At 58.2% G+C, this 23,774-nt stretch overlaps 1 protein-coding gene across 2 annotated transcripts in view; it reads right to left on the bottom strand.

The window, feature by feature from the left end:
* KCNT1 (potassium sodium-activated channel subfamily T member 1) overlaps positions 1 to 12,111 on the bottom strand; it is a 38,136-nt gene extending 26,025 nt beyond the window's left edge. For both annotated transcript variants that reach the window (XM_074362501.1, XM_074362500.1), the window contains exons 1-3: positions 11,957 to 12,111; positions 6,426 to 6,467; positions 346 to 425 (exon numbers count right to left, since the gene is read on the bottom strand). In XM_074362501.1, the coding sequence (XP_074218602.1) occupies positions 346 to 425; positions 6,426 to 6,467; positions 11,957 to 12,111 (277 nt within the window). The remainder of the gene's footprint in view (positions 1 to 345; positions 426 to 6,425; positions 6,468 to 11,956) is intronic.
* Between the last annotated feature and the right edge of the window lie 11,663 nt (positions 12,112 to 23,774).

Genomic DNA, 23,774 nt, shown 5'->3' with positions numbered 1-23,774 from the left:
GGACATCCTAAGGTGGGCATGCAGAGGATTCCCCAAGCTTCTGGCCCCCGGGGCAGACTGGAGGGGTTTGGGGAGCAACCGACAGACCAATGGACTAGGACCCACGGGAACCACTTCCGGGCCCCATCCCGCATCCCAGGTAGCCGAGCTCCTGCTGGGAAGGGTGGGGGGGGCACATGCAGGGGCCTGGGAGGGGGCCGGGTCCCCACAGGCTCCCTCCAGCTCCCACCACGGAAGGTGGTGCGGAGCTGAGATGGGGGCACTCCCACCGCCCCTGTGCCCCACCCCCCACCGACACAGCCCCTCCTCTGCAAACCCCCCCCCACCCCTGCAGGCCCCACTCACTGGATCTTTGGTTTTTGATGAAGAACAGCTTGAGCCGCTCCTTGAAGGTGTTCTCGTTGACGTAGAACTCCACCTGGACCCTGGGGGCCAGCACGGGCGTGGGCTCTGGGCCAGCAGGGGCTCAAGCCCAAACCCCCGCACCAGGCTGCTCCTCCCCACTGCCCGAGCCAAGGTCAGTGCCTCCACCTCGGATGGGAGGCCCCGTGTCCGACATTCCCAGGCCCCCAGCAGACCTGCCCACCGGCCGACACCGTCTCAACGCCCAGGGCCCTGCAGAGGTGCACACTCACGGGCCCCCAGCCTCGCTGTCACCAGCAGCTGCCAGGATTCAATGGGGCCTGTGTGGCCCCTGGCCTGGGGCTCCAAGGCCATATCACCTGTATAGAATGTTCCAGAAGCTGGTGGGCAGGTGATCTGTCTGGCATCCCCTGGTGGTTATGCCTGGGGGCTCATGCAGGCTGCAGGACAGTTGGGGCAGACGGCCAGCAGTGGGGCCCCTCCAGCCACTCCCCTCCCTTGAGCTCACTGTACCTGGCCAATCCTCAGATGCTGGGAGCCCCTGTCTAGGCTCCCAGAACCCACAGACATTGCTGGAGCCCCATTGAATAGGGGAGCTAGAACAAGCTATCTGGTCACCCAGGGTAGTGTGAGGCCTGCAGGCAACAGGCCTGCTGTGACCCACATGCTGGATGGGTGGGCGAGGGCTTAATGTTCCACCAGAATGAAAACACCAGTGTTGACAGCAGGCAGGACCACGGATGACCCCGCAGCCAGGTTCCCAGGGCAGGAACGGTCGGCTCACACCACTTTCCTCGTGGAAGTGGGGCCCCCTTGCTCTGGGTTTGCACCTGCTGTCTCCCAAGCCTCTTACAGCCTCCATCACAGGCTGCATCTGCCCTCATCGGCGAGAGAGTCTTAGGAATCCCACGAGCAGCCCACAGGCATCACTGTGGCCAGGCTTCACCCCATGACCAGGCATAGGCACCAGCAGCCCAGGGATTTGGGGTGAGGCTTTTGGCCAGAAAGGCCTGGTCCAGATGCCATGTCCTGTGCCCCACCTTACCCAAATGTCAGGTGGAGGCAGCCCGTGACACTCAGGGATGTTGTCAGGGTGGGACGAGACCCCCCTAGGTGAGGCAACTGCTTACCCACAGCTCCATACAATGGTCATGACATGGGAGGCAGAGGAGCTGAGCACCCTGAAGGCAGACTCCAGCTGCCCAGGGGAATCCTGGAGGGCTGCATGGAGGAGGTGGCTGTTGAGCAGAGGGGATGCAGGACAGTGGCCCACAGGCAGAGGTGAGGTGCTGGCTCTCGCAGGTCCCTGCTCCCCACCCCCACCTCCCTGTCATCTCCTCCCAGGGCAAGGGGCTCTAACACCCAGGCGGGTGGGCTGTGAGCGTCCTCCTCCTCTGACCAGACTCTGGCTCCTGTCAAAGCAGAAGTGAATGCCACTCTCACCTTGAAAGTTAAATGTGCTGCTCTGCTAGGGGCTGGCTGCCCCAACATCCCCAAGAAGTGTTTAAAATATTCATCACTCCCCAAAGTCTGCTCGAGGTAAAGTACCTGACACAGACTTGATGTTTTGGCCTCAGCCATCTGGACCTACCCTGGGGCTGGGCCTGAGGGAGGGGCCTTGGGCAGAGCCCCAGCACCTCCCCGACCTGCCACTTGCTGGGGGCCCAGGCCTGACCACAGTGGCCTCCACTAGTCTCAGGGCTCAAGAAAGGCCCAGGGGAGAAGATGCACAAAGCCAGTGGTCAGTGTACCCCACTGCACCCCAGCACACCCTACTGTCCTACAGGACATTTGTGTACTCCACTGTGCTTCAACGCACCCCACTGTATACTGCATCCCAGCACACCCCACTGCACCCCAGAACACCCCAATACACCCCACTGTACCCTAGCAATCCATTGTACACTGCACCCCAGCATACCCCACTGTACACAGCACCCCAGCACAGCCCGTTGCATTGGAGCCCCAAGCTCTGTAGGTGCCACCTGGAGTGGGGTCGGGGAGCTCCCAAGGGTCCCTTCTCTCTGGAGGAGGGACTCAGACAAGCCCGGCTGGGCTGGGGCCGGATCAGGGGACAGATGCCCCTCAGCAGCACCCACATGTCTTGAGGGACCACGTGGCCCAGAGCACCAGCTCACAAACATGCCCCCCCACCCTCTTGCCCCGCACAGCGAACCCTTAAAGAGGGGTCCTCACCTCTGGGCCCCTCCATTCCGGCAGCCCCACAGCACCCTCATTGGGCCAGCAAGGCCGTGCTCGGCCCATATGGCTGGTGGCTGAGTCTCCTCCATCCTCCTCAGCTCCTGCACCCTGACACCTGCTGGCGCCCTCCCTGCCCCGGCTCCCGGCCCACGTGCCTCTCACAGTCGCACCGGGGCTCGTGGATCAGGACCACGGGCCTGACACTGGTCATGCCTCGGACACCTTCATTTCTAGATCCTAGACCCTCTCCAGCCCCCAGATGTGGAACCTCCATCACTCGTCAGCCTGCCCCCTCAGGCGGCTGTGGACGTCCCCCTGGACAGACCCCTGTGCCCCAGTCTCTCGCATGAGAGGAGAGGAAGAGTGGTGAGGGGAGATGCCCTGAGGCAGACCAACCCCGGGAGGTCCAGCCTGGCGCTGGGAACCCACGAAGCCCCCTCCACTTTTATTTTTCACGAGCTAAGATGCCTGCTCCTCCCACCACCACAAAAATCAATTCCGAGCTTCTCCTTTACCCTGCTGCAGTACGGCTAAGGCTGCAGTGCAATTCGGCCCAGAGTGGTGCTGGGGAGGGTGCTGGCCCACCCGCTGACACTCTCCATGGGCTGGTCCTGGCTCAGCAAGCTCATGGGAGGAAGTGAGCCGGCCTGAGGTCATGGACAGACAGACTGGCTGACCAGGCAGTGACAGGAGCACCCCCCCACCCCCGCCATGGGTGTCCCAAGGGTGCCTGGCAGGGGGTGCTTAGACCATGGAGAAATTAAAATGGTCCTGTAGGCGTCTCAGGGTCCTTCCCTGTACAGTCCAGCTAAACAGTGCTTTTCAAAGGGGAGAAGTGAGTGAGGGGCGGGCCCTGGCACCCAGGGGCTCAGACAGTCTGGGAGCTCAGGGCTGGCCTTGCTCCGTGTGTCCGACTGTGGCCACACCTATCGCTCACGCCACCGGAAAAGGACGGCCCCATACCCCAAACCCCCGTGTGCACCTGCAGCGGGCCTGTGGCTGACGCCTACCATGGGCAGTGGGCAGAGGCCTGAATTTGGGTGAGGACTGTGGTCTGTCCAGCTGTGGCTCAAGCCCCATGGTGGAGCTGGTGACCAAGCTCACAGGAAGATGCTCTGAGGAGCAGGGAGGAGCTGGGCAGGGGACTGTGGGCTGCGAGAGCTCCCACGGTGACGGGTCCTGAAGCCAGGTGGCAAGCTGCCTGCAAACACAGCTCAAGAGCCTCGGGCAAGGGCAGAAAAGAGGGTCCTCCTACTGGGGGTTCATTCACATTTCTTTACTTACTCCTTCGGCAAGATGCCCGCTGGGGAGGGCTGGCCACTGCTGCCCGCTGCCAGGGGTGCGGGAGGGCCTACAGCAGGGGTGACTCACCGGCACGTACTGGGCAGGCCTGGTCACCTGGCCCTGAGGCTTCAGGGAATCTGGGCCTCAGACGGTCCCTGGGATGCCCCCTGGGGTCAGGCCATGAGCCACAAGGACTGGACAAGCCAAACCCACACCCTGTCCTGGGACAGTCCGCAGCCCTGGTCCCTCCTGTCCTTCTCAGAGTGAGCAGCTTTTGGGCTGGTGAGGACAGGGATTCAGGCCAGGTGGCTGGAGAGCCATCTCCCTGAGCCCTGCACCTCAGAGGACTCCCGCCAGCCCCGTCCCTGCATGCATGGTAAGGCAGACCACACCAGTCACCCAGGGGGTCAGAGGCACTGGGGCTCTGGGCTCTCCATTGGGCCTGGGCCTCCCGAGTTTTGGGGGTGCAGGGTCAGGTCCCAGCAGGTAGCTCTGCCCCATCCCCACACAGCTTGTGTTAGAGCGAGCTCAGACCCGGTGTGCGGCCCGGGCCTGCTGCCTCCCTGTGACCAGAGTCTTGCCCACACTGGGGTGGACCTGAGGAGGTCCCCTTGTTCCAGCCAAGTGGCCTGAACCCCACCTACCCCACATCAGGTTGGGACCTGCCAGGCGAGGGCAGGTGGAGGGCGGGGGCCGCAGCGTTCCCTGCTGACTGGCAGGCTCGGGGGGCGGGTCTTCCCGGGATTCCTGGCAGGCGGTGCCGGCAGATGGCCTGGGCTGGGAAGCTGCAAATGCAGGGCCGGGCGGCCGGCCCTGGCGGGAGGGTGGCCAGACACCAGGCACACGACCGCAGGCAGGCCCACCCGCCCAGCCATGACAGCCACACACTCACATGGGGCTGAGGTCCGGCTGCCTCTTTCCCTTGTCTGCCACTGCTTGCGGGTGGCTCTGCAGCAGGTGCCTGGGAGCTCCACACAGGAGGCCACGGAGCCGTGGGCAAGAAGGAAAAGCAGAGCCCAGGCCCAACTACTGACCCTGAGGCCAGCTATTCTGAGAATGGGCAGAGCCTGTGACCAGCCCAGGGCCCGGGCAAGGGCAGACACGTGGCCCGCTCCGCTCCCCAAGCAACGCCACGTCCTGGGGTGGGCGGGTAAGGAGCCGGCCAGGGAGGCAGGTGCCTGGGGCTGGTCTGGGGTTGGAGGCACAGAAGACTGGCAGGGGGGCCGCTGGGGAAGGTCACTGGGCTGGAGGGGGAGGAAGGGGCTGTTTTGCCCCCCAGCACAGCCAGCCCTGAGCCTGCAGACTTGCCTATGGGCGTCAAAAAACATTCTGGCGGGGACATCCCTCTCACCCCGCCTGGACTCTCACCAGGGTGGCTCTGGCTCCACTTCCAAGGCAGGGTGGAAGGGGACGGGGCCTCAGGCTGGGCCACAGGACACCCGACTTCCCAGGTTGTCTTGCAGTGGGTACCTGGGACACTGAGGAAAGGGAGGGCTCCAAGGGGCCGGCAGGGTGGACAGTGGCCTCTCAGACTGACAGATGGGCCTGGCTGGTCCTCCCCAGTAGGGTAGCCCCACCTGCGGCCCACTGCACACACATCCAAGAGGGTCTGGCACCTTGGCTGAGCCAGGGGTCCTGGGGAGCCTCCTTGGGCCTCCAAGGGCCTGGGGACATTTGCTGCACCAGTGACAACTCCACTCTGGGGCAGTGGAACTGCAGCCTCAGCCCCTTGGGTGGCTGTAACCTTCTGTTTCCTCCCACAGTCTCAGCCCTGCTCCTGGGGAGCCAGTGGGGCCTGGAGAGCCCTGTGACCGTGGAGGTGCCTTCCCAGTCACCCGTTACCCAACAGGGGACCGGCTGGGAGACTGCAGCCCAAAGTTGGTCCAGCCTCCAGCTCCCAGGCTCCTGCTGGGGGTGATGACACCGAGTCCCGGGTTGTACGTGGCAACGTGGAGGGCATCACGGGAAGTACCGAGTGGGCGTGGCTGTCGCCACCACTGATGCTGATTAATGGAATAACCCAGCCCCCCTCGGAGGCCGCACTGAACGCCGTGGGTCTGAGCGGGCAAGGGGCTCTTTCCCAGGAATGCACTTGACATGGCTGCTGAGCGGGGATCAGGTCCCCCAGCCTCAAAGCACTTTCAACTTGACGTAAATCTTAACTGAAGCTGGTAAAGCCTGGTGGGGTTCACAGCGGTGCAGCCCAGCCAGCCGCCCAGGGGCCAGGACCTGCACTGGTGGCTGCGGTGGGCAGAAGCCAGGGCCTCAGTGGGACCTAAAGGCCTGTTTCCACACAGGCACCACGGCAGGGGTCCCCATTCCCTCTCCAGGGCTGTAGCCATCACTGTGGGACTAAGGGGGTACTCGCCTCTGGACACCCTCATTTCCTCCTCCCTGTCTCCTCCCCAGGGAACCGCACATCATCCCATCCCAAGCCTCAGCCCCGCCCAAGGTCCGGCTGCAGGACAGGGGCTGCTGGGCAGAGTGGACTCTCCCACCAGGGCTGGCACGGGCCGAGACGCCCACCCCTAGGGTCTGCCAAGGGGCTGGAGAACACCTGTAAGCAAAGCACTTACTGAGACAGAGAGGAGTCCAGACTGAAATCTTCCACATGAAGCCTGGGGACAGAACGGAGTGGACACATCAACGTGGACAGCGGGGTGGACAGACAGATGGAGGGTCTGGACTCCCAGACCAGGCGTAGGCACAGGCGCACAGAGGATCTGGGCAGGGTCCAAGGGCAGCAGAGGCGCGCCCACGCGCACACACCCCTGACTGGGCCTGGCCCCTTGGTGCCCAAGAAAGCAGCGCGGCGCATGTGGCAGTGCCAGCACATGCACCTCAACTCTGCCCAGGCCAGATCAGGAAACCACGCAGGACCCCACCTGCAGCCCAGTGAACAGGTTAGGGCAGCAGGTGTGGCGAGTCCTCACAGCTCCTGCTCCACACTGAGCCTGCTGCAAGCCCTGGGTGACCCCAGTGTCCAGGAAGTGGCACTGTCAGCCCCCGTGACACCCAGGAGGCTGATGGCAGTGATGGATGGCCCCACACAGGGCCACCAGCTGGACATTATGCTCAAGGCTCCTTGTCTTCAAGCCTGCTGGCCTCCCCTTGACTCCCCTGCACTCCACAGGCCATGGCGCCCTCCACCCTGCCCCTCGGCTTCCTGGCAACAGAACAGGCCCATGCTGGGAGCTAACCCTTCTTAGGGATTCCCAGGGCACCCCCTCTACTGAGTCAGCAACACACACCTGCTGCCCTTTGGGTGGCCTGGCCTAGGGCTCTCCCAGACTGGCCGCAGCCCGCTGACACCAAGGTGGACATAGCCTGTGCCTATGGGAGACTGGAGACTGGAGACTGGGAGGGAGAGAGAGGCTGCTAGGAGCTGAGCTTCCTGGCTCCCAGGACTGGCCTGTGTTGGGGCTGGGTAGGGTGGGAGGTGCAGAGGGTCTGCTTTTTGCTGGTGATGCGCCCATCTAAGGCCAGCTCCTCTGCAGAGGACTTCAGGGGGCCTCTTTTTTTAATTCTTAAAGCAACCATTTCCCAGAAGAGGAAACCAAGGTTCAGAGAGGACCACCGCCTTCCCAAGGCCACAGGCGGGGAGGAGGGAGCTGGCCAGCAGGGTGGGGTCATAGACACTTGCCTGCCTGCCTGTGTAGGGCCCTCTGGGTGGGCAGGCGCCCCGCCAGGGCCCCCAGCCTAGAGCTCCTGGCAGGGCATGGTGGGGGCTGGGCGCCGAAGAGAGCAGGGGAAGCCCGGGCTTAAATGGGCCTGAGCCTGGGGTTGCTGGGAGCTTCCAGCCGATTCTGCATGTTCATCTGGTTCAGGTTCCCTCTGGCCTGGGCGCTGCCCCAGTGCTGAGTTGGGGCGACAGCTGCACTGGAGTGGCAGGAGCCTGGCAGGACCATAGCCCGTCACAGCAGGAGAGTGGGTAAGGGGTGCTGGCGGGAGAAGACTAGGAGACACGGAGAGCAGAGAGAGACCAGGTTCCTGGAGGGGAGGGGGCCGCATGAAGGTGTGGATCTGTGGGGGAAGAGGGGCCCCAGCATGGCGGCTTCCGGGCTCAGGGGTAGCAGGCCAGCAGAGTTAGGCCCGGGGTAAGGGGTGGGGCTCTGCCTGCAGCAGGTGAACTCAGACAGCCCTGAGGGGTTCTGAGAATAGCAGGAGGGAGGGCCACACTGCAGCCTGCCCGAGGGTGAGACGTGGTGGGTACACGGTGGGCTCTGAGCACGCGGGGAGGGCGAGGGCGGGTGTGCAGACTCGGACGCAGAGTTCCGGATTGGTCCTGGGCTGGCTGAGTTGCTGCTTCCCGCAGTCTTTGCTCCCCTGACCTCCCAGCCCCCATAATTCACAGAAGCCCCCAGGGCCCTGCATGCAGAGGTGGGCCCTGACCCCCCAGGCCGGTCCTTGCTGGGCAGCCAGGCTCAGAGGGGCCACCCCGAGTCAGGGCCCTGGGGGTACCAGCTGCCTCTAGGGGCCACTGCAGCCACCACCTGGGTCTCTTGCTGATTTCAATCCCCCCCAGGCCCCGCTCCTGACTCCACCCTCCATCCCACCTCTGGGAGCTCCCTTCTCCTACCCACGCCCTCCCATCAGACCAGCTCTGAGCAAGTCCCTCCTTGGATGTCCGTTCCTGGTGAGGGTCCTGGATTGGTGAGCCCCGCTCCTAAACCTATGGGCTGGGGGGTGGAGGTGGAGAGGGAGGGAGTGCAGACAGCCCCATGGCCCAGCTTGCAGGCCTCACCTCCTGTTGGCTTCTACTTCTCTGCCCAGGTCCTCCTGCTCCCCCCTCCCCGGGACCCTCTTCCTCTCTTTCTGCCCTCAGCCTCCCACTCCTCCCCCTGCCCCTGTGGCCCCACCCACACCCACACAATGGTCCCTACTCCCCAGCCTGGGCTCTGCCTCCTAGAGTTCTACCCCGGGCATGCTTCTAGGTCCCCCAAACTCAGCTGTCCACAGTGTGCCCTACACCCTGCCACGACTCCCTGCAACTCTCAGACCCCAGGATTCTACCTGCTAGATCTTTTTTCAGCCTGCTCCTTGTCACCGGGGCCCCACCATGTCTTCCAGGCTACCCCTGCAAGTGCTCTCCAACAGTACACCAGTGAGCCCCTCACTTGGGGCAGAGTGGCTGAGTAACCAGGCCCTTCCCTCCAGCCCCGCCCTGTCCCTCCACCTCCTTCCTTCCAGGTCAGTGCACCTAGCTGGGACCTACCTGGAAGCCTCCTGCCTACACCATCCAGTGACTCTATCCCTACCAGCCTGGGGGTCCCGGGAAATGCCCCTATCCCCATGTTCTCTGCAAGAGTCCCCAGGAGCCAGCACACTGGCCTGCCCTGCTCTCCTGTGGGCCCCTGCCTGCCGCCCCTCCCGGCCCTGGGGGACAGTGCTGGGCCTTAGCACCCCCACCCCATCCTGGCTCTCGGAGCCCCTCCTGCTCACAACTATTGGGGCTCCAAGGCCAGGGCTGAACCACCCCCCCCACCACCAGCAGGTCCCCAAACTGGAGCCCCAGTCCATGTAGGCAGCTTCGCCTTCCCTGGCCCTGACTGGAGGAAGGGCTCCTGATGAACACACATGGGAACGGCTCTGCCTGCAGGAGTGTCGACTGCGCCAGCAGGCCTGCGGGCCTGTCCACCACCCAGTGTGGGCATCGCTTACCACTCTGCGCAGACCCAGGAAAAAGATCGTGGTTGAGGAAGCCCCCAGGGAGAAGGCGGCAGGAGGCAGAGGCTGCACTGGGGCCCAGTTGGGTGTGAGCTGTGCGGTGGCACCTGTGAGCGGCAAGGCCACTCAGCCCTGGGGTTGCTGGGGGCGCAAACTCCTGATCCACCAGGAGAGTTCATTACATGGCCAGCCTCTCCTTCACTGGTTCTTTAGCTCAAAACCTCTTAAGTGATGGTTCCCATCACCCCTGCCCCAGGCCTAACCACCCCTCCCCTCACACCCCACCCCATGCTGGAGGCGCAGACAGAGAAGGAGGGGCAGACCCCTGAGATATGAGCCCAGGCAGGGGCTGGGGGGAGGAGGGATGAACACTGGCCCACAGCATCCAGGAGATGGGGGCGTGGTGCTTGGGCGGAGGTGAGTTGCTCTGGGCAGGGTGTCGGGAGCAAGCACCTTCCTGTGGCTCAGTCCCTTGGGGGCAGTAGAGATTCCTCCCCCTGCCTCGCTACCTTCCCAGCAATAATGAGGCCTTCAGGCGGCTCTGGGCCACCCTGGAGAGGGCTGAGGCCTCATGGCCCTGTGAGCCCTGACCCTGCTGGCTCCCAAAGATGGCCAAGCATGTAGAATGGGGTAGCTGCAGGAGCTATGGCCGCCGGCTCCCTTAGGCAGGGGGCACCTACCTCCCTGCTCTGGTCTTGCTGAAATCTCCATCAGACTTGAAGTCTTAAGGAACAAACCCTGAAACCCTGCAAGTTCTCCTCTGCTCAGGAACCTGCCATGGCTCCCTGCTGCTCCCATCAGAGCAAACTCCACATCTAATGCTTGAGGGGGAAGAGGTGGCTGCAGACCCCCATGCTGCTAGGCCTGCTGTGCAGCTGCAGACAGCCCCCTTTCCTCTACTCTGCAGAAGGAGGCTGATTAGGACCCTGCACCGCAGGTGCTGCACGGGGACTGAGTGACGCTGCCCCATGCAGAGTCAGCACAGGACTGGGGATGGCACAGGTGGGTGTGGGGGGGGGGGAGGACTTCCTGGAGGAGGTGGCCCTGCCACCACAGCTCCCATGCTGCACTGTGGGCTCAGATGCAGCCTGGGCAGGACCTGCCATCCCTGTATCCCTGCAGGAACAGGGACAGAAGGGAGCCAATTCTTTGCAAGGGCCAGGCTGGCTGTAACCAGAGGCTCTGGACTCACTGGCCCGCATAGCGTCCAGGAAGAGAATGGGGAGGAGAGGTATCTGGTCCCCAGGGCCCAGCCAGCACTTGCCTTCTCCCTGCCCAGGGGCTGCCCACGAGCTGCTTGAACCCACCAGGAGTGCCTGTTAGAGACACTTAACCTCCAGCCTTAGCGGTCTCCTCCAGCAAATGGGAATGACCATCAGGCAGCTGCCCCTCACTGCCCTGTCGAGGAGCAGGAAATGGGATGTGAGAACAGGGAGGGGCCTGGATGGCCTGTGGGCAGCAGGGAGGGGCAGGAGGAGGCCCCCCAGGCATCCTTGTCCTACCATCTGCCAGGCTGAGTCCCTGCCAATTCCTTGCCCCGACCCTGAAGAGGCATGGCACCCCCTTCCAGGCTTCGGCCCTGCCCACCTCTCCGTGCTCCCCCTGAAGGGCCAGAGCCCCAGGAAGCCCTCACTCTCCTTGCCCGGCCAAGTCTGCACCTCTAGCAGGCACAGGTTTCCTGCCCACGATGTGTGCCCACATCAGAGTGGGTCTGATTCATCTCCGTTTCCCCCGCAGCATCTAGAAGGGCTCCTGGCACAGGGAAGGTGCTGGCTAAGTATCAGCGCTGCAGACATTGAGCCTCAGTGTCCTCATCCATGAAATGGGGGTGTTGCGCTGCATCCATGGTCAAGGAGGGGTTGGAGAGGGGTCAGCCCTGCCCCTGCCTGGCCAGGGAACCAGCCTCCTGCACCCCAGCTGTCACTGGCTCTGGGCACCAGCCCCAGGGAGCCTAAGCCCTGATGCATCCATGCCCCAATCTGCTGTGCAGCCTTCCACTAGCCCCCGGACCACCCTGGGCCTCACACAATTCACCTCTGAAGTGGGGACACAAATGCTGGCCCTGCCTCCCTCCAGGTGGCTGCTGGAACCAATATGAGTGCAGCCTCCAGTGGGACAGGGCTCAGGCAGTGGTCACCAAGCCACCTGGCACAGCGCCCAGGTCCCCACTTCCTTTCTCCCTTCTGATCTTACCTGCAGGCCCACTGCGCTCAGCCTATAAAAGCAGTAGGGAACAGGGGTCCCACAAGCTCCCTAAGGCAGACTGGAGACACAGAAGGTGGGTAGGGCGCCTGGGTTGGGGTCCCTTCCTTCCCTCCCTTCCCGGGGCTGCAGGCAACGCGGCAGGTGCAGCCGAGTGCAGCCCAGCGCAGACCGTGCAGGATGCGAGCGGCAGAGATGCAAAGCCCCTCCCGGCGGCACCCCGCGCCCTCGCCCCTACCTCTGGCCCACGTCGCTGCCCATGGAGCCCCTCCCACGGGCCGGCAGCAGCGGGCTCAGCCCATGCGGCTCCTCGGGGGCTGAGGCGCCGGCCGGGGCTCCCCTGGGACCCGCCTTGCCCTCGGACGGCGAACGCGGCAGCTTGGCCCGCGCCATCCTGCGGGAGCGCACGGCGGCGGCGGCGGCGGCGGCGGCGGGGGCGGGGGCGGAGCGGGCGCTACCAACTCCGCGCGCCGCCCCGCGCGCTCCCCGCGCCGCCGCTGCAGTGGAACGGCCGAGGGGGGCTGGGAAGCCGTGGGGGCAGCCCGGGGGCGCCCAGGCTTGGTCCCTCCCCCGCCCTGGCAGGCCCTGGGCAAAGAGGACGCCCCACATGGGAGGGGGTCTCAGCGCCCTCCCGCAGCTGCCAGGGGCTGCCTCACAAGGGAAGTCGTAGTAATAGTCTTAAGGACAGTCACGGCGCCGGGGGAAGGGAGGAATAGTAGCGCAGTGACAGCTGGTGGCTCTTGGCCGCTCACCACCACAGGCAGGGCAGCTGGAGAGGGGAGAGCGCCACTGGTGCTCGGCCACGTGCCAAGTCACAGCCGGCAGTGGTCCTGGGGACCCAGGTGGGGCTCCAGATGGCCGGCCTAGAGCCATGGGCACCTCGCAGCCCCCACCCCTGCTGCCCAGGTTAGGTGGGTCCAGCCCGCTGGCCAGGTGGGAAGTCGCTGCCTGCCCCCTCTCTGGTAGGAACTCAGGGTCTGCCCTCTTCCTGTTTCCTTCCCCCCAGAGTGGTCCGGGAGTCAGTCCATGGAGTACTGGTTTACCGGTGCCCACGTGCCAGGCTCGGCTCGATGCCGGACATGAGATCCCAGACGTGGATAAAGCAGCTACTTCGTGGAGAGCTGTCTCCCCCGGAGGCCCTGCTGCGGGTGAGCGCCGACTGTCTGATTACACACAGCTGAGGGAGAGTGCAGATTTCTGTCCGTTTGCAAAGTGGGAAACCGAGGCGCTGAGGGAGGAAGTGGCTTCTCCAGGAGACCCAGACAGGAAGGAGTTGAGCAAGGCCTCCTGCCAGGACCCCAGGACCGGCCCACTGCGCCTCTGCGCCCTGTTGCCACATTATGTGGCTTTTCTGCCTAATTCCTTGCATTTTCAGATTTGGGAGGTTGGGGTGCTGAGGTGACTCACCTGGGACACAGCGGCTGGTATTGGCCCTGGGGAACCAAGGCTCAGGGTCTGGCAGCCCCAGAGCCCAGCTGGGAGCAGGAGGCTTGGAGAGGCACAGCTGTCTCAGGCTGCAGGGACTCAGGCTGCCCCAACCCTCACGTCAGACCGGAGGCTCCATCTCGGCCGGCCTGCCTCCTTCTTCTTCTTCACTGTGACCCCCGCAGACCACCAGCGTCTGGCGCTTACAGGAGGTTTGTGGGAGGGAGGTGTGCTGAGTCAGGGTAAAGCATGTAAAGCCATTTGATGGTCTCAGCAAACGCTCACATGTGCGTCCCTCTCGATGGCGAACCACATCCGTCGTCGTCTGCCTTACACCAGCAGAGCTCGAGGAGACACCTGCCGGCCCCTGGGGAGAGGGGCAGCCGATGTTGGCCACTCCTCGTCCTTCCTGTAGGGTGACACCGAGGGGCTGCAGAGAGTGAGGGCTGCAAGGGTCTCAGGCCAGGTGGTCTGTGAGACACACTGTGATGTGTGTAAAACAGCTGGCAGGACCGACCTTAGGCCTCCGCATCTGTGTCCATGCACAGAGGGCCCGCTGCCGTCAGGGACACTCACTTGTGCGCTCGGCAAGCGGCGAAAGCAGGTCCCTGGGACTCTCGGTTCCACAAAGAGACCAGCACGCAATTTCCTGGAGCAGCATCATCAAGTGGCAGCCTGTCTTGGGATGCTCACAGAAGCCCCGTCTGCAAGAGCACAGGGCTTCACGCCCAGCTGCGCGGAGGGCGCAGCGCGTGGCCCAGCAGTGCAGAGTCTTGTCTTTCCTGGCCTGGGTTTTGAGACCGCAGTCGGTCAGCACGGACCAGCGGTGTCTGAGGTCAGGGGTCAGAGCCAGGGGACAAGGGCAGCATGTCCGGCCTTTTGTGTGGTGGGATCTAAAGACAGACACAGGCCGCTGGGTGGTAGTTAGAGCTGGGAGTGGGCTGGGGGCTGCCGCATCACTTGTGTAAGGTTTGACTTACCTGGAAAGCGATGGTCTGCTTTAGTCATACAGAGTCTAGAGGTATTTTCCAGTGTGGGGAGGACAGACACCCCTCCTGTCTGGACTAGTGGCCTAAGGCCCTGCATCCCCTGGCCCTGGGGCACTGTGAGGAGTGTCCAGCTGGATACCCGCAGGGCAGGGAGGGCAGGCCCAGGCCCCCGGGCCCTGAGGTGTCATCCCAGCACTGCCCACTCCCATGGGGCTCAGATGGCCTCAGGCCCCATGGCTGCGAGGTGGGGTGGGGCGGGCACAGACAAAGAATAATCTTCCTTGCTCGAGCATTTGCACCCAGCCGCACGGCTGCCCTGCGGGGGCTGGGGGGTCATCCTGTGCATGGGGACTACTGGCAGGGTGGGAGCAGGGGTAGGGGTGGGAGAGAGGCACAACCAGGCGGCATCCAAGCTGTGTCTGAAGATGGAACCAGCCAGGCTCCCCGGAGGACTGGGTAAGGGGGGCTCAGTCAGGGGTGAGCTAGAGGGGTGGTAACACCTGAGAGGGGGAGACAGAGGAGCAGGCGGCGGGGGGCTTCCCAGACCCTCTCTGGACAGTCTCAAAGGACAACCAGACAACCATAGTGGACACAGCAGAATATCACCCAGCCATAAAAAGGAAGGAAATCTCGATATAGGCTACAGCATGGATGAATCTTGAAGACACTGTGTTCAGTGAAATAAATCAGACACAAAGGAAAAATCCTAGGAGCCACTTATCTGAGGGCCCTAGAGGAGTCAAATCCACAGAGACAGGAAGTGGATGGTGGGGCTGGGGGAGGGGAGGGGGCTACTGGGCACAGAGCTTCAGTTTGGGAAGATGAAAGTCCTGGAGACGGATGTGGTGATGGTTGCACAACAAAGTGAATGTGTTTAGTGCCGCTGAGCTGTGTACTTAAAAGTGGTTAAGGTGGTAAATTTCATGTATATTTTACCACAATTAAAATAAATAAATAAAAATTTTAAAAGGAAGGAAGAAGGGAGGAAGGAAGTGAGAGATAGAAGGAAAAAGGGGGAGAAACAGGTCGGATTTCATAAGATAAGGAACCCAGCTGACAATAAAACATGACCCAGAGCAGAAGGAATTCCCCACAAAGGCTTCAAGCACTAAACCAGCTTGACAGGGACCAGCTCAAAGATGACATAAGTCTGGTATATCAATAGAGTGAGAAAAAACAGAGACTGCAGAGCTCTGGAAACAAGCTGAGAGCCCAAACACTAAATCACATGGGGTCACTAGTGAACCCAAACCAGAAAAGACATGACTGAAAATGGAGTTACTGACAGAGGGACAGCCCCACTGGCACAGAGGCAGAGGAGAGGATCCAGGAGGTAAGAGCTGTGGGGCATGCTCACCCAAAGAACTGCTCATGCCCCTGAGCAGAGGCCCCACCCTGGGTTAAGTATTTAAAACATATTTAGAAAGTATTGGGAAATATCATGATGAAATCACTACACACTGAGTTCCAGGAAAATAAGATACAGGATACACCACGCCCAGATATTGATCCCATTAATCTACTGGGCTTAAAGGATGAAGAAAGAATTCTTTAGGCAATAAGACGGGGTTGGGGCGGGAAGAGGATGTAGCTTAGTGGTAGAGCACGTGCTTAGCATGCATAAGACCCTGGGTTTGATCCCTAGTACCTCCATTAAATAAATAAATAAGTAAAATAAACCTAATTGCCCCCCCCCAAATTAATTAAATAAATAAGACAGGAAAAGCAAATCAAGTGAGGGGTAGAGCAAGCCGGCCTTAGGAGCTGGGGGAGGGGAGGGGGAATGCGTATTTAATGGGGACTGAGTTTCAGTTTGGGAAGATGGAAGAGATGGATGGTGATGATTGTTGCACATCAGGGATATGCTTAGTGGAAATTTAAAACAAAGACTGTCACAAGAGACAAAGAATGACATCACATAACGATCAAGGGACCACTCCAAGAAGACAGAACAACTGTAAATACATAAGCACCCAACATAGGCATGCATACCTAAATACATAAAACAAATATTAACAGACATAAAAGGAAAAATAAAATGACAACCTAGAAGAAACAGACAAATTTCTAGAAATGAACAATCTTCTAAGACTGAATCCAGAAGAAATAGAAAATATGAACAGACCAATTACCAGTAATGAAATTGAATCAGTTATTAAAAAGAAAATCCCACAAACAAAAGTCTAGCACCAGATGGCCTCACAGGTGAATTCTACTAAACAGTGAGAGAAGAGTACACATCTATCCTCAAACAAATCTAAAAAACTGGAGAGGAAGGAATGCTTCCAAACTCAATCTGAGGCCAGCATCACCCTGATATCACAACCAGACAAAGATATCACAAAAAAAGAAAATTACAGGTTAATATCACTGATGAACAATCAATGATGCAAAAATCCTCAACAAAATAATAGCAAACTAAACTCAACAGTAAAAAGATCATACATAATGAATAAATGGGATTTATCCCAGGGATGCAAGGATGGTTCAATATCCACAAATCAATCAATATGATACACCACATCAGCAAATTGAAAAATGGAAAACATACGATCATCTCAATAGTTGCAGAAGATGCTCTTGGCAAAATTCAACATCCATTTATAATGAAAGTTCTCAACAAAGCAGGTATAGAGGGAACATACTTCAAAATAATAAAGGCTATATATATAAGCCTACAGCTAACATCACAATGGTGAAAAGCTGAAATCATTTCCTTTAAGATCAGGAACAAGACAAGGATGTCCACTCTCGCCACTCTTATTCAACATAGTATTGGAAGTCCTAGCCACAGCAATCAGACAAGAAATAAAAGAAACCCAAATTGGAAAGGAAGAAACGGTCCATTGTTTGCAGATGACATGAAACTATACACAGAAAATCCTAAAGATGCCACCAGAAAACTACTAGAGCTCACCAGTGAATTCCATAATGTTGCAGGAGACAAAACTGATATACAGAAATTTGTTACATTTCTATAAACTGAAAATGAACTACCAGAAAGAGAAGTTTTAAAAAATCCCATTTACCATCACATCAAAATAATAAAATAAAAAGGACTAAATTTAACTAAGAAAACAAAAGACTTGTACTTAGAAAACTATAAGACACTGATGAAAGAAACTGAAGATGACACAGACAGACAGAAAGATATACTGTGTTCTTGGACTGGAAGAATTAAGATTGCTAAAATGACCATACTCCCCAAGGCAGTCTACAGATTCAATGCAATCACTATCAAAATACCAATGGCATTTTTCACAGAACTAGAACAAATAATTCTAAAATCTGTATGAAAACAAAACAGACCCTGACTGGCCAAAGCAATCCTGAGAAGGAAGAACAGTGCTGGAGGTATCGCGCTCCCTAACTTCAGACTTTACTACAAACCAATTCTGACACGCACACACACAGATCAATGGAACAGATTAGAGTGCCCAGAAGTAAACCCACGCACACATGGTCAAATAGTCCACAACAAAGGATACAAGAATACACAATGGAGAAGAGAAAGTCTCTTCAATAAGTGGTGCTGGGAAAACTGGACAGCTACACGTAAAAGAATGAAATTAGAACATTCTCTAACACCATATACAAAAATAAACTGAAAATGGATCGAAGCCCTAAATGTAAGACCTAAAAACACAAAACCTAGAAGAAAACATAGGCAGAACATTCTTTGGCATAAGTCGCAGCAATGTATTTTTGATCTATCTCCCAAGGCAAAGTAAATAAAAACAAAAACAGACAAATGAGACCTAGTTAAACTTAAGAGCTTTTGCACAGCAAAAGAAACCATTGACAAAATGGAAAGGCAACCCACTGAATGGGAGAAAAGATTTGCAAGTGATATGACCAATAAAGGATTAATATCCAAACTATCTAAAATATATAAACAGCTCATACAACTCAATATGAAAGAAACAAACAACTGGATTAAGAAGTGGGTAGAAGGTCTGAACAGACATTTTTCCAAAGAAGACATCCAGATGGCCAACAGGCACATGGAAAGATGTTCAACATTGCTAATCATCAAAGAAATGCAGATCGAAACCACAATGAGAGATCACTTCACACCTGTCAGAATGGCTATTATCAAAAAGACCACAAATAACCAATGTTGGTGAGCACGTGGTGAAAAGGGAACCCTCGTACACTGTGGGAATGTGAACTGGTGCAGCCACTGTAAAGGAAAGAATGGAGGGTCTTCGAAAAACTGAAAATTGAATGCCTGTGTGCCCTAGCAATTCCACTCCTGGGTATGTATCCAGGAAAAAGAAAACACTAACTCAAAAAGATCAATGCACCCCAGTGTTCACAGCAGCATCACTTACAGCAAACAAGCTACAGAAGCAACCTAAGTGTCCATCAACAGAGGACTGGTGAAAGATGTAATAAATGCATACAGTGGAATACCACTCAGCCATAAAAAGGATGAAGTATTATCTTTTGCAACAATGTGGATGGACCTGTAGGTATTATACTTAGTGAATTAAGTCAGAGAAAGACAAATTCTGTATGTTATCAGTTATATGCAGAATCTAAAAATAAAATGAATAAATATAACAACAGAAAAAGACTCACAGATACAGAGAACAAACTAGTGGTTACTAGTGGGAGAGGGGGATGGGGAGGGGCAAAATAGGGGGAGGGGCAAAATAGGGGTAGAGGTTTAAGAGCTACAAACTACTATGTGTAAAATAAATACGCCGCAAGGGTAATTGGACAGCACAGGGAATACAGCCAATATTTTATAATAACTTTGAATGGAGTATAGTCTATAAAAAGTTTGAATCACTATGTTGTACGCCTGAAACTAACATAATATTATCAATCAACTATACTTTAATAAAACATTTTTAAAAAGAATATACTAATGTCACTGAACTGTACACTCAAAAATGATTAAGGTGGTGAATTTTATGTCATGTGTATTTTTACATAATTTTTTAAAACTCGGAAAAAAAAAAAAAAGAAGAGTACAAAATCCAGCCGGAAGGGCTCCCACCGGCCGAAGAAGATGGAGACACGGTGTACCTCCTACCTCCTACCTCCTACCTCCTACCTCCGTAACAAGTTACTACAGACACAGCGGCTTAAGACAACGGGTTTACTCTCTTGCAGCTCTGGGGTTCCGAGTCCTAAAATCTACATGTGGGCAGGGCTGCTGCCTTCTGGGGGCTCTGGGGGAAGTGCTTCCCGGCCTCTTCCAACTCCTGGAGGCGTCTGCATTCCTCCTTTTGGCCCTTCCTCACGTGGCTCTGGCCCACCCATATGGCCCAGGACCACCCCCATCTCAAGAGCCTTAAGCTCAACACACCTGCAAAGCCTCTCTTGCCACCTGAGATGCTTACAGGTCTGAGGGGTTAGGACGCGGACACCTGGGGCGGGGGGGACCACTCAGGCCATCACACAGGGTGAATGTGTGTAACAGCATCCGTCAGTACAGGACACCCAGAGAGAGGAGTCCGGAGAAAACACCCTCGGCTGCCACCCTTCGAGGCAGCTGCAATGCACTTGGAAAACCGGTAATTAAGGGGAAAGGACTGAATGTGTTTTCCTGCCTTTTCAGCAGGAATTATATTTCAGGGCGGACAATGAGCTCCCAGTGATGAAGGAAAACCACCAGTTAAAGAAGAACGTGGCAAACGCTCAAGGAGGGAGGAGCAGAACAGGAAAGGGGCTTGTCCAAGCCGCCGTGGAGCGTGGGGCTCAGGGAGGGCGTCCCATGGGGCTGCCACCTCAGATGCACAGGGCTCATGTTCCCATGGTGATGGGTCACCTTGCAGCGAGGAGCGGAGTGGAACTACCCCGTGCAAGGGTGGGGCTGTCACTGGTGTACCACAGGCCCATCTGGCCACCTCTAATGGAGGGACAACCAAGATGCAGGGCAACACGGGACTACAATGACACTTAAAAATGCTCTCTTGCATGAAACATTCCAGTTCCGTTCACCGGAAATGGACCCAACATGCAGGTTACAAGGAATACTGGAGGTACACCAACAAGCTGAACCATCCACCAAGAGGAAACCCGACACGCAGATGCGGAACTTTCTGTGGGACAAGAGGCCGGGTGTATCAGCTACTTATGCTGTATGATGAATCACCCCCGATTCTGCAGCTTAAAGCACCAGGTTTATTATCTCGCAGTGCCTAGGTCAGCAGGCCAGGCACGGCTTAGCTTGGTGTTTGCTTAGGCCCCGAAAGGCTGAAATCAGCATTGGCAGGGCTGGGCTTCTGCCTGGAGCCCTGGGGAAAATCTGCTTCCAGGCTCAGTTGGCAGGATCCAGCTCCTGGCAGCTGCCCAACTGAGGTCCCCCTTTCTTGCTGGCTGTGGGCTGCTCAGCCCCTACAGGCTGCCTCCCCCTGGCCCCTCCATCTTTAAAGCCAGCCATCGTGTGTCAGATTCCCCTGTGCTCCCAGAGCTGGAGAAGACGCTCTGCTCACCGCAACTAGACTGGGTCCAACCTCTGTTGATTAACTCAACCAACTGACTAGTAACCTTAACTATAATGCAAAACTGCCATGGGTATGCAGGTCCTGGGGCCGACGTGACCAAGCACCACAGCCCCGACGGGGTAAGAAACAGGCTGGCCCTTCCCCAGTTCTGGAGCCAGGAGTCTGAGATCAAGGTGTCGCAGGGCTGGCTCCTCCGAGGCTCTGAGGTAGGACCCGCTCCAGGCTTGTCTCCAAAATTCCCCTCTTTAAAAGGACACAGTCACGTTGGATTAGGATTCGGCCCACCCTAATGATGTTACGTTTACGTAATCACCTGCAAGGATCCTACTTCCAAGCAAGGAAATCCTGGTGTGACATCGCACCCCTTCTTGGGCTTGGCGATGAGGGTGGGAGACCCGGGAGGGCCACACCGGGTAGGCGCCGGTCTGGGTTAAAAGGAGTTTGTGAGCCCAAATAACCAGACATGACATAATATTCCCAGACTGAACAAACCAACCCAGGATAGGCTGGGGGCCCCCGGGGGAAGCATCCTCCCCAAGCCAGGTGTGTGCTGCCCCTCTCCCCAAGAGCCCCCACCACTCACCCCAGGCTCTCTGGTCACCTCCTGGGCATCACCCTAGGCTTCCCAAGTTTTCAGGGTAGATGCCTCCTCCTATCCTGCCCCTCCCCATTGCAGACGTGAGTCTCAGGAGATGCCCCATAAATGCCACGTGAAGTCTGTGCTTCCCAGGGACTGGCCCGGCCCCCCTGGGCTGGGGGTGGGAGAGGTACCCCCACCTCAAGAGTCACCAGGTGCTTGTCCGCTTGTCCTTACCTGCCCCAGAGAGAAGTGAGGTGATTTCTCGCTAGTGTTCACTATCCCCCAAACCACTGAGATTTCTCGCTGTGAGTGTCCTAGGCAGCCATTACAAGCGACCACGACTAGGGGACTTAAACTTCTGGAGGCCAGAGGTCCAAAATCAGTATCTCTGGACTGAAATCGAGGTGTCACAGAGCTATGCCCACCCCACCCCACGGCTCTAGGGGAGGGTCCTTCCTGCCTCCTCCAGCTGCTGGTGACCCCTGGCCTCCCTGGCTTGTGGCCGCATCACCCCTGTCCTCCATCCTTACATGGACTTCTCTGTGTTAAATCTCCCTCTGCTTCCTTTTTTTTTTTTAATTGTAGTAAGAGACACTTAACAAAATATTTTAGTCACTTGTTTTAATCACTCTGCTATAAGGACACCGCTGGCCGCATCTAACACTCGCCAGAATGGTCTCCGTCCCCACCTTGAAACCCTTAGCTTGCTCACGCTGCGAAGCCTTTGCCGTGTAAGGCCACATCACAGGTTCCAGGGGTCAGGGCGTGGGCATCTCTTCAGGGCCACTGCTGAGCCGACCCGGGAAGAGTCCCAGGCCCTGCCTGGCTGTCCCCAGCCTGGGATGGATCCTGACAGCTCCTGGGTAGCCCTGTGCTCCCTGTGTCCCCAGTCCTGCCGGAGAACCCAGTGGGTGCAGAAGGGCCAGCATGTTGGGGTGGGGGCCCTGCTGTGATGCCAGCCGTCCCTTCCTGGCATGACAGCCACCGCCAGGCACGTTCCCCGCACACTGTCCAGTCCTACTCTACATGGAGCTGACGGTGGCAGGAGACCCCCAACCTGCCTAGGCCCCACCAGCCAGGGCCGCAGCCATTTCCATGGCCGCCTGTGTCCTCTGAGGACTTTGGGTTTGCAAAAGACACAGGCTCCTGGCCAGGGTGGAGCTAGGATCCCACCTCGCCCCATCCTGACTGTGGCTGAGTGGAAGGAAGACCCGGGAAGTTTAAACATAACCCTGTGGCCCGAGCTCAGCCCTGCACAGGAAGAACCCAGAGGACCGCCGGGGGCCTCGGCCTGCTCCAGAATCAGCTTGCTTCAGCCTGGCTGGCACAGGTAGGGTCCCATCCTGACTCCCTGCGGCCACTCTCCACTGTGACAGCACCCTCTCATGTCCCATCCATCCCTGTGATCTGCACGTACAAGGCTCAGGTGGGCCGAGAGGCTCAGGTCCAGGGCAACTGTGGGGTCCCCCAGCCCCTAGTCCTCACCCTGGCCCCACCTGCCTGTGGCTCTCCCCTCCCTCCAGCAGTGCTCTGCCCTCTCCTCTGCCCTCTTCTGCCCCTAAAACAGCACCACCCCCCACTCTCGGCGGTGGGTGTCCCTGTTCTCAGACTCACCCCATCCCGTTTCCCTCAAGTCTGGCCACGAACTGCCTCCTCCCCTTCCTCTCCATGCACCCGAATTCTCCATCCCAGGGGCCTTCCGCCAGAAGGGAGAAGACTGCACAGGCAGAAGGTCACAGGATTCTCAGAGGTCAACATCATCCCCACAGCCCCCTCAACCACTCCCCCAAGCTGAGAGACCCCCGCAAGTGCTGGCCTGCGGGAAGGCCCTAGGCCCTGCACCGGTGAGCAGAGAACCAAGTCCTCACCCTCTGAATCTTGTCCCCACCCTCTGCCCAGCCATCTCCAGGGAGCCCCCCGAGTTGGGGTCATGCCTCTCTGGACAGAGGTGTTCTCTTGGGACACCAGGCCAAACTAGCTCTAGCAGTTCTGTTGGGGGAGGCGGGCGGGTCGCAAGCGCACCACCTGTGAGCTCCCTGGCCTCACGTCCCTGGCCTCCTGGGTGGAGCCCAGCCTGTCCACCTGGTGTCCTAACCACTGGGCCTGCTCCTGACTCCCTGGACTACCCCAGGCACCTGCTCCCGGGAGTGCACTCCCAGAAAGGCCCCTGGGTCTGACACAGACGGCCTGCTGAGAAGGGCCTTAGGGGTCATCCAGGCCCAGGGACCCCGGGACCCACAGTGGACCTCATGGATCTGGGATGATGGGAAGCACAGGGGGAGGGGTCCTCAGCCCTACTGGATCCTGTTTCAAAGCCCCGGCCACCCCAACACCTGCACCTCTCATGGGGAACCTGGGATCTGGTGGGGTCCTGTCTAGGCCCTCAAGACAGAAGCAGGTGGTGCAGGGGCAGCCCAGCCTACCCCAGTGTCCCCCGAGCACCCCCAAAGGACAGCTGATGGGCCCACCAGTGACCCCTCCAAAGCTGCTAAGGCCATCATGGGCCTGGGTACCTTCAAGGATCCTGAGGCCAACTCTGGCCCAGACACCTGGCTAACTGTCCTGGAGTGGGGAGCTTCAGAGAGTGGGGGTGGGGTGGGG

Source organism: Camelus bactrianus, chromosome 4, assembly GCF_048773025.1.
Source record: "Camelus bactrianus isolate YW-2024 breed Bactrian camel chromosome 4, ASM4877302v1, whole genome shotgun sequence".
NCBI classification, from domain to species: Eukaryota; Metazoa; Chordata; class Mammalia; order Artiodactyla; family Camelidae; genus Camelus; species Camelus bactrianus.
This window is presented reverse-complemented; position numbering and strand designations above follow the sequence as displayed.